At 29.5% G+C, this 11,134-nt stretch overlaps 1 protein-coding gene across 1 annotated transcript; it reads right to left on the bottom strand.

Moving 5' to 3' along the window:
• Positions 1-906: 906 nt before the first annotated feature.
• On the bottom strand, positions 907-6,613 carry LOC114177666 (myb-like transcription factor family protein). The gene is made up of 3 exons (XM_028063111.1): positions 6,105-6,613; positions 2,214-2,422; positions 907-1,764 (listed from the first exon to the last, which is right to left on the bottom strand). Exons 1-3 carry the CDS (start codon positions 6,391-6,393, stop codon positions 1,261-1,263), a joined length of 1,002 nt encoding a protein of 333 aa, XP_027918912.1. The 5' UTR covers positions 6,394-6,613; the 3' UTR covers positions 907-1,260.
• Positions 6,614-11,134: the final 4,521 nt, after the last annotated feature.

Below are 11,134 nucleotides of genomic sequence, written 5' to 3'. Positions count from 1 at the left end.
TTTTTCCAATAATGTTTTAATTTATCAATGACTTTGGTCCAATTATATAAAGCCTAGAAGTCCATTCGTTAATATCGAAATATGTTTATTCACATCTTTAAAATGTTGAGCTAAAAAAAGAACACACATGTATTAAATAAAATGGGTTGTCCGAATTATGTTTAATAAAAATATAACTAAATTTGGTGCAATAATTTATATTGTTTAAGACAGTTAATTAACACACTAATTGCACCAATTAGAACAACCTAATTCATCTCAAATTGGTCACTTATTAAACTAATCCGACCGACTCACTTACTAACAAGCCAAAAAATTTGACTCACCTAACAAAATAAAATACAATTTTTTTTGGTAAAAAAACTAAATTATAATTCAGAATAAAATCTCAATAAACTTTTACAGAATCAAAATACAATCTAAAATGATATTAAACTTCAAATATAAATCAAAATAAAAAAAATACAAATTATTATCCAATAACAAATTATAAATAACCCAACCCGACTCAAATACAAAATCTAACATAATAAAAATCACTTATATCAAGTTCAACCCATATAAACTAAGTTCTTGGTGTGTGAGGTCAAAAAATAACCCGTACCGAAATTTTTAAAATATTTTCAACTCAATCCAGCCTATATCCATGGGTTGATACTCGGATTCTAACTCATTATGAGAAGTATAACCATTATGATTAAGTTATTTTACCCCACCTTTTAGTAAGTCAGACAACCCCATATCAAATAGACCAGAGTCATACATAAGAAAATTTATATTTTAGGAACAAGTAAGCTTATTCAAAGAGAGTTTAACTTATCTCAACCCACTTCAAACCCTACCAAGTAACTACAGTTAGTGCTATTCATTTTCTGTCTTACTCTGTTAACTCAAGAGAGACACCGGTTTTGAGCAGGTAAAGCACTTCAAACATTCTAATCCAGCACTTAAAAACATTTACCACAACTTGGTACATTGTCAAACTGCACAATCAAACCTTAACTTTACATAACCCTGACAAATGAAATCACTGAACAAACATAAAGTTTTAGTTTAGATACCAAGTAACTCCTAGACGCTACTGCCTATCAGCAAATAAATAAACTAGGTTAATCATTGTGAATGGACAAAGAAAAAATTATTTAGGTTACCCCACAAACAGATGTATGATGAACAACACAAGACCACATTCATGAGCCCGGCATTGAACGGTAATGCTGCTTACATAACAATCCCTTCCTCGGAAGACGAGGAACACGCTTAAACTGCATGGATGGCACTGCCATTCATATTTGAACTGCCACATGTTGGTGTTGCATGGAAAGCTGACTGTCTCGAGGGTCCTTCTTCAAGAAGTTTAAGAGACAGGGTGGAGGGACCTGAATCCCCAATAGACTCCCCTAAACTCAGTTTTGAGATGCCAACCAGTTCATCAACATTGATTGGGCTTTTAGAATGTACTGCAGTTGGCTTCAGCACTTCATGTGTCTCCTTCTTGGCGGGCTCTGGACTGTATCCTGACCAATAGGGAAGAGGAAATGGGAACACTGGAGAATAGTATGCAGGATATAAGACTGGATAAGATGATTGTGTGTTTTCAGGCTTTGATGGGGCAGGTTCTCCATCATTTGAGTTTGTGGAATCCATGGATTCACACTCTTCGTCAAGGGGAGGAGGCGCAGGCAAGGGGTTATTGCCTTCTGTTTCAACCGGTAACTGATTAGCTGACAAGAAGTCTTGCTGTACCATTGCAGTGTCAGCTGCCTGCAAAATCACAACAAAAAATTCAAGAAATCTAGAAAAATTAGAAGGGTCCAAGGACAAAGGGACATTACAGATTTCCAATACCAGAATTTGAAAAAGCATCCATGAGAAAATGCAATGTTTATCTCTAAACTACTCCAGGGCAATGTTTTGAAATGCAATCTAAGTAAAGCTTGATAATCAATACACGTAAGGTAGTCAAGATACAAATTTGTCAAATCGAATGCAGAAGAAAGGAAATGGGAATTTTTCATTTTGCATACATTACAGACATCATTATATATAGTTTATGTGATTAACTAACTTATTTGTCACAGGAGCCATAACATATCAAACTATTTTCAAAGAAAGAAACATATTTGGATAATCTAATATATGCCCATGATGTAATGAACAGATTATGCAGCATCAATTTCGAGGTATGCATTTTGATGAATAAGGGTACAAACTTCATCTGCAACAATATCAAACAAGCTGGACCGTCTCTTCCGCCTGGACACATTGCTTTGCCTGATGAAATATTTTTGTGCATGACTAGCCACTTGAGTAGGTGTCCTTGTTATAACATAGTTCCTTGCAATTCCACGCCAATCACCTTTGCCCAGCTTCTGCAATCCGAGTAAAAACATTCTATGTTCCTCCTCAGTCCACGGAACACCTGCACAAAAGAAATTGTACATTAAACCTTGACACAATAACATAAAAAACTGGGCTTGGCCAGAAATGGATCACACATTAAAATCTTTAGGCTTCTTATCATTTAAGAGCTGTAAGACTCGTCAGAGCTAAGCTTACAACACTAAACAAAGACCCACTAGGGAGGTAGGCGGGGCAGGGTATTCAGTTAGATGATATCAAATGACACCATAATGTTCTATTGTGAATCATATCTATAAACAAAGAATTGAACTCGAGTCATTTTTAATGGTTTTCCCTACAATTTTTCTGGGTCTCCTTCTATTTCTAATCATAGGGCTACCCTCCATCTAATATAATTTTCTTGCTAAAGCTTCTACAGTTCTTCTCTGTCCATGTCAAAACCACCTGAGGGATAATCTAATAGATTTTCTACCACAGGTGCTATCCCAATTTTCTCTCTAATTCACTCCTTCCAAAACCTTTACTGCTAGCATGTTCAAAACATCCACCGCAAATTCTCATCTCAAATACATTGACCTTATTTTTTTTTATTGGTTTCTGATCACCGGAGTACATCTTACCTTCATTGAGCTTATAGTCGTGTAGTACATTTTTCTTTTAGTTTGAATACATTTTTGTAAGAAATAACACCAGAGGCACTCATCCATTTTATCCACCATACTTGAATCCCATGGTTGACATCGCCCACCACTTTTCTATTCTTTCTGTATGATGAATCCATAATACTTAAACACGCGACTGGAAATAATAACATATGTTCTCCAAATTTTCACCTCTAAAGTAGAAAATATGTGCCTCTAGTTAGCCTTACATTTCATACACTCTTTTAATTCCTGCTTAAATGGAAGCCACAAGCTTCCAAAGCTTGTCTCCACTCTATCCCATTTAATTACTCTCTAAAATCTCCAACTAGGACTATATCATATGGAAAAATCATGCATGTGGCATCAACTATAGGATAAGCTCAGTAAGCTCATCCAATTTAATTTCCAATACATCATTCAATGATATTTTATTCCATAGGCACATGATGCCTTTTTCATCCTTAACACATTTTACTCTGTCCAGGGATCTTTAGCAAGTGAGAAGTTAGATACAATAATAATAATATATTTAATAAATGTTACGAAATTACCATAATTAAATAAATCAGCTTAAGTCAAGTAAAAAAGAGATGGAATTTTAAAGAAAAGTAAGATTTATAAACCCTAAGTCACACCATATTCTCATAGAGCAAAAATATTTGAGAAAGGAAGGAAGAGAGAAGTTAACGAATAGAGGAAAGAAGAATGGAAAATCTAAACACCCCCTTTAGAGAATTGTCAATTGTCCCAGGTAAGTGCACCCCACTGTATGCTTCCCACTTCCCATATTTTATGAATAATTCCTTTCAATCGATTTATATGTTTCTTAAAATTCATGAATGAATGTGTATAGAGTTCCATTAGGGTTTAGACAAATCAATACATTATTAGTGAGTTTCTATGGGCTTTTATAATTTTTTATTGACTGATATTATGTATGTGTTCTTTTTCATAATTGGAAAGGTTTGGGTGACTATGAAATGCCCTATTAATCCTCTATATGAATGAATAACAATATTTTATTCCATATATGAATGATATGTTTACCTCCTAGTTCAAAGAAGGATTGTATGTTTACCTCATAGAATGACTAAGACATAATTGTTTATAAAGAAAGCATGTATAAGACTGTACACCCTCTTTAGCAACAGAAGGATAATAACTCCTTCGATCCCCAAATAGTGGTTGACACTCCTCAAACTAAGGAATATAAATATACATAAAAAAGTTATGTATAAGGAAAAGAATATTAAGACAGAACGTTCCCTTTTACAAGAAAAGAATATGCATCTCCTTCGGTTCTCAAAAGATGGTGTCATCCTTCGGTTGTCAAAGACTTCCTTTAGGTTCTCTTTGACAAGGGAAGGATGTATGGAAAAAGCAAGGAGACACTCCTCGAGATTATGAGCTCAAGTTTCACAGTAGGACAAAAAAGAAAAGCTAAAGTAATAAATGCTAAGAAAGGTTATAAAGCTATGAGAATGTTATAACAGTTTATGCACAAAATATATGATGTTATTCTGTCCCTAAGACGCTCAACTAAATCTTCGCTTTATTAGTTTAAATTAAAATGTTTTAGACTAAACAGGGCTTGCAGGAAAGCAGTGTGTCATGCTTTTATAATTGAAGTCCTACTGTGCGGAGCATTCATTAGTCTTTTTACTTTTTAATTACAACATTATAAGGATTTATGATTAATAATTGTAATATACCTTTGGAATCCAAGATTGAGATGTTTATTTTATTTTATAAGTTTTCTTATTGTAATTCTGCATTATACATACAAGTACGGTAATAGCTGTGAATACAAGCTCCAAACTAACCAAGGGATTGTAAAAGGCCCATGATAGATCATGAGACCTATTCCTCTCCCTACACTTAATGTACAACCCCAACATCATGCCTAGATGTTACAAAATGACTCAATCACCTTGAAGGATAAGGTGGAAAATGAAACTACAGTATCTAAACCAATACCAGGTGTTTCCTTGAAGTATGAAGGAGTCAATTAAGAAGAGGAATATGACTCAAGACAAGAAGGTAACCCCCTCCCAACCTTCTTCTAACAAGAGGTTCAAAAATATTTTATGGGTGGGTAGGTATGATGCAAAGAGGGGGACTAGGAACCCGACTTGGTCAATATATCAATCATGTTTACAGTGTGCATGAAACATATAGAACTGTATTATCAAACTAGTGTTCTCATACACCATTTTTTTATGAACAGGACATATCCTATTTGCAATTAGTAGCAAAAAGTGTAAATGTCCTGTGACCTACAAGTGTATTTTTGTCACCCTATCCTCTGATATATTTAGTATTAGCATCAGTCAGTATAGAGTCTGCATCAATGCTTGTCAAACTTACATAAACCTCTTTGGACTAGTTGGTTACCTTTTTTATTAGAAACAAAAATGTCCAAAAATTACAGCAGCAGTTTCCATGTAGCACATAGCGTACCGCCATAGTTACGGTACACTTTCAAAGCAAACAAAAAGTAATCCAATAGAAAGCATAATAAACTTGTCTATAGGCACATAAGTTTTCTCTAGACTAAGCTGGCTCAAAACCTGGTCTTTTTCATAGGTCAAACTAGCAAAAACTTAGACAGATGACAGATAAGCTCCTTACCGATTAGAACCTTCAGTGAACCACACAAGCAGCTTCTTCTCAAAGAACATGATAATTACAGAATACAAACACACCCAATCCATTTCTAAACATTTTCCAGATTCAAAATCTAGCCAGCCAAGCATAAATACATACTTCACACAAACACTCAAACAATTCAATCATGAAAAAAAAAAACCCTTCATAAAGTTAACCAGTACCTTTCTTGTCTAGTTATTCCCACAGTGACAACAGACAAAAACAGAAATATTTTTTGACCAAGAATAGCGTTATCCGAACTAAAACAATCCACCACACAATTAACCCAATTTAATTGACTTCACCTAACTCAATCAACCAGTGTAAACACCACCGAAAAAAACATTCCAATTCCCAACTAATTTCCAAAAACCAGCATGCAATTCCACGAGTAACCTTCAAGTCCAGTAAAAAAAAAATAATCTTTTTTCAGACAAGAAATCCAACCCTTCTTTCTTTCACGGGAGCTCGAAGAAGAACCGGGAACGAAGTCCTCGGAGGCGTAACCATCGGCCGCGGTAGCGTGATCGGGGGTTTCACCAGGAGAACCCGGGTTGTTTGACCCCGCATGGAGAGGTCCGGACCCGGAACCAGCATAATGGGTGAGATTACCCATACTAGCACTCTTCCGGATCGACCCGTCGGTTAATCGGACTCCGAAGAGCTTAACTCCGCGATTGGGGCAGGTCCTGGAATTGTGCCCATTGTGGCTGCAATGGGAGCAACGTCGGGTCATGGCGCGTTCCGAAGCGGATCCGCCGAAAGGAAAGTACGAGGTTGTGGGAGCGGGTCTTGGGGATCCGAATCACGGGATCCGAGACATGAAATGGGAGTTTTAAGGTTATTTAGGTGTGGTAAGAGGGAATAGGTGTTGTGATGTGTTTGTTTTGGGTTATGTAATGTTTTTGTTACGGTCTCCCTCGGCTTTCGCAGATGGGAGAGAAAGAGAGATGACCATCAGCACAACACTATCCATTTATCTTGTCCTGGATAAAGAGAATAATTACAGTGCATCTCGGCTATATTTGAAACCGTGGTCCTTCACTTTCGACTGTTCACTTAGTACGTGGGACCTTACGTGGCACAGATTTGGAGACTTTTGACTCAGGATAGGGTGCGCTTCCCAATAGTTGCTTATCGAGTTAATCAGAGTATCAGATAGTTATGTGCCTCCTTGCACGTTACTTCAAATTAATTTTCCCAGGTTGTGACGCGTGTTTTCATAAAAAATTTATAAAGAAATTATAATTCAATTAAAAACAATTATATTTGTATTTTCTTATTTAATTCTATAACGTCAAAAATTAATTCATAAAAAACTTTTATCATGATATGCGCGTGGTGTTGTTCTAGAAAATATTTATCTATAAATTAATTTTTTGTTAAAAATTATTAATAATTTTAAAATAGAATTTAGTCATTAAAATTTATTTATATTCAAAATTTTAATATATTTTAATTTTAAGTATGATGTTAATCAGTAATCACTATTTAAGAAATAATTAATGTGCGTTGGTATTTATATTAAAAGTTGAAATAATTAAGAATATTAATTAAAATAATATAAATATATAAAATATATTTTTTGAAAGATAAATATACCCTTCTAATTTTTAGACAATAATAATTTGATATAAAACAAGTACTTTGAAATTTTTAAAGTCTTTATTCAAATTTTTTAGTTTCTTTTTTTAATTTTAAATGTTTAACACTATTTTTTTTGCTGGTTTATTTATTAATTTAAATTTTTTTATGTTTAATTATATTTAATTTTTAACAATATTAAAATATAGTTCTTTTATTATTTAATTATATTTTAGTATTTATTGGTGACAATTAAATAAAATATTAAATATACATGTACAATATTTATGGATATTTTGTCTTTTAATTAAAATAAAATTGCATTAATGGTTAATAAGTCAGATTTTATTTAATATCACACTTAATTATACACTTTTTGTAGAATTCAGTATATATTAATTATCTTTAACCAGTACTCTCAGTACACTAATTAACATGATCCTAATTTTAAATTTAGAAAATAAATAGATATAAATTTTGTATCGTAATTATTTTAAATTTTTTAACATATTAAACAATTGTTTCTAGAAAAGATTGAAACGAGTACGTGTTTAAGATCAAAATGTATTAAAATGTTAAACATAACGTTTTTCAATTTTGATCGAATTTCAAACATTAAAATTGTATTTAATTCATATTTTAATTACACAAAAATAAAATGTAACTTCCATGATTCAAATATATATTTATTGTCATTTAAGTATGTAAAAGTTATGGATGGTCCAAACTAAAATAAATGTTAATTGTAAATATAAATGTTGATTAATTATTAAAAAGATACCCTCTGTTATAATTACAAGTAAATGAATGACAACAAAATTAATCATTAATATTTTCTATTAAAATTAATTAAATATAAAGTTTAATTTTATATTTTGTAATTATAACTGCATAACTATAATATAGCTTTAATTATTCTTTTTTTTAAGTATGGAAGTAACTATTAATTATTTATATTTGATTATATTTTAAAAATATTACATTGATTTTAATATCCGTGAATGAAGAATATATTTCTTTATATTAATGTAATATTTTATATATGTTTTTTCATATTGTCTAATTAAAATTATTGAATGATAAAATACAAATGGTAAATTATAGGCATATAGCTTTTTTTTGTTATATTTGTTTATAAATAGTATAGATAAGGATTAAGGATGCCTTTAACGTTGCTGATCAGATTTTGCTTTTGTCTTAAGTGTAACAGAGTCATATAAGCTTTTTATATAACTTTATCAGCTGATATTAATCAATTATCAAAGAAGAAGAAGAAGAACATTGTGTTAAATTTATCTACATATATACAAGATTATTTTTTATCTATCTAAAACTTATTAAAAATAAATTGAATATATGAATGATATTAAAATTCATGATAAAATATATTTTAAATATACATCGAATGATTTAAATTTCAATATAAAATACTTTTATTTGGTAGTTTTTTTAATATTTAATTTAATTTTGAAATAAGATTTTTTTTACGTGATTAGTACGGCCATTAAAGACACTAATTCAAATGGGTATCAAATTGAACTAAGTTGTATTACAAATTGAATTATTTAAAAAGTTACAACTAAACTGAGATAAGTTGTAAGTTATGAAACTGAGAATGTTTTAAATATCTACAAGTATTTAAACAGTTTATAACAATTTTGGTTCCTTTCACTTTTCATCAAACTTGAGATATAGTTAATTTAATTTATTTGCATAATTATATAGTTAATAACATTTAATTAACTATTACAGTAGTACAACAAACAAGCGCATTAAACTCAAAGGGAATAAAAATACCTAAATAAATTTATTAAAACATTAAATTTTAAAGAATATATTTTTTAAATATGATATATTTATATTGTTCATTAAAAAAAAATCTGAACATGTGTTTAAATATCTACTTGCTAAATTTATAAATAAATAATCATTAGCTTTAAAAAGTAAAGGTATAAGCAAAAATATATATATATATATATATGTATATATAATTATCTATGGTATATATAATACTTTCTTTGCAAATAGAAAAAGGTTACACTTCAAAACAAACAATGACAAAGATTTGTTTGGTCCAAAAACTATCTTAAAATAGTATCCAATAAAATATTAAACAGATAATTATGCAGATTCATTTACTCCTTATCCAAACTCTTTTGGCAAGTGGCATGTAATAAAATAATCACATATTCTACCTTATCCGTTTGGAATTAATCAGTCTTTTGAAAATACAATTCAAACTATAAAATAATTCTTGTATTTTTTAAGGAGCTTTAAAAAGTAACAAAATTCGGATATGTAACTGTTATCTTGATTTAAGGAACGGTCCTATGAGAATTTTTCTTGTTTTCTAATAATATTATGACCAGAATGTTTGTCTTCGTATATATTTAATTCACTTTTGCTATAAAATTATATTATCTAAAAAATTGTTTGTAAGTATATTTTTATCTATTCTTTTCTATTGAAGGTTTCTAAATAAAATATGAGAATTCAAACTTTTGAAATTTCTCAAAAATGTTTATAAATACTATTAAATTAAATTAGATAGATAGATAACGTTTTATACATTTAACATTTGAAACAATTAAAATTTGTATCAGTATAATTTAACAAAGTATTATATCATTTCATATAATATAAATTTAATTAGTTTAACTCTAAGTTACAATTCTAAATTCTAAATTATAAATTATTGTAATGTTTCTATTTCAGTTACATTATTACTGATCTTTTACATAAATATCTCGTAATGGATGACAAAATAGATAGATAGATAACGTTTTATACATCGTTAACATTTGAAACAATTAAAATTTTGGATCAGTATAATTTTAACAAAGTATTATATCATTTCATATAATATAAATTTAATTAGTTTAACTTTAAGTTACGATTCTAAATTATAAATTATTGTAATGTTTCTATTTCAATTACATTATTACCAATCATTTACACAAATATCTCGTAACATATATGACAAATAAATTTGTTTTGGTGGATATTACCTAAACTTGTTTATGTTTTGATCAGAAATTCTTGCATTGATGGAGTATGAATATATGTACAAGAAATTTTCGACTTTTTCAACGAGTATGAGGATATGTATGGGAGATTTGGTGAATATTATCTAAATTCATTTTGACAGAAAATTTTTACATTGACGGAGTATATGTATAAGAATGAAGAATTCTCAACTTTTTCAATTGGATAAGAGAATATGTATGAGGATGTACAAATCTCTATTGTCCCATACCTGTCACAATACTCGTCCCCACCTTATCTCCATATAGCTGTTTAAATTATTAAAATATTCATAATCAATTAAGTAACCTTATATATATATATATATATATATATATATATATATATATATATATATATATATATATATATATATATTAATGCACTTTTTTATTTTTTATTTTTTCTAATTGTTTGGCTTGTCAAAAAATTTATTCACATCTCCAATATATTTTTTATTTTATTAAAACTTTTATATAATTATGTTCGAATGATGTATGTCAGTTAAATATCTTTTATGTATCACTTGAATATTTATATTCTTTTTTAAGATTTTATTTATTATATATTTTCCTCACATGAAAATGTTTAACCGTTTAAATTTAGATGTTTAATAGTATAAACCTTTCATTTACTAGATAATATAAAATATTTACTTTCTTTACTCAATTATTATTAATTTTTGTTTAATTTGAAGGACTCTTTTGTTTTGCTAAATTTTTTTTTTCGTTATTTCTCAACCATTGACTAAATTGATATTTGAAAAGTTTTCTTAGATCTCTATGATATTTTTCATCTTATTATATCCTTAATCATATATTTGTTTTTCGTTGTGCGATTTTATTTAATAGTCTCTCAAATTATTTATA

Source organism: Vigna unguiculata, chromosome 3 (assembly GCF_037176805.1).
Source record: "Vigna unguiculata cultivar grain cowpea cultivar isolate G323 ecotype 2 chromosome 3, ASM3717680v1, whole genome shotgun sequence".
In the NCBI taxonomy this organism is placed as follows: domain Eukaryota; kingdom Viridiplantae; phylum Streptophyta; class Magnoliopsida; order Fabales; family Fabaceae; genus Vigna; species Vigna unguiculata.
Note: the sequence above shows the minus strand (reverse complement) of the source record. Positions and strands in the feature narration are given on the sequence as shown.

Coding starts and splice junctions, on each gene's coding strand:
- LOC114177666 (XM_028063111.1), bottom strand. CDS start 6,393: ATGACCCGACGTTGCTCCCATTGCAGCCACAATGGGCACAATTCCAGG. Junction 2,423..6,104: donor CTCCCGTGAAAGAAAGAAGG/GTTGGATTTCTT, acceptor TCTTTTGTGCAG/GTGTTCCGTGGACTGAGGAG. Junction 1,765..2,213: donor TTGATATTGTTGCAGATGAA/GTTTGTACCCTT, acceptor GTGATTTTGCAG/GCAGCTGACACTGCAATGGT.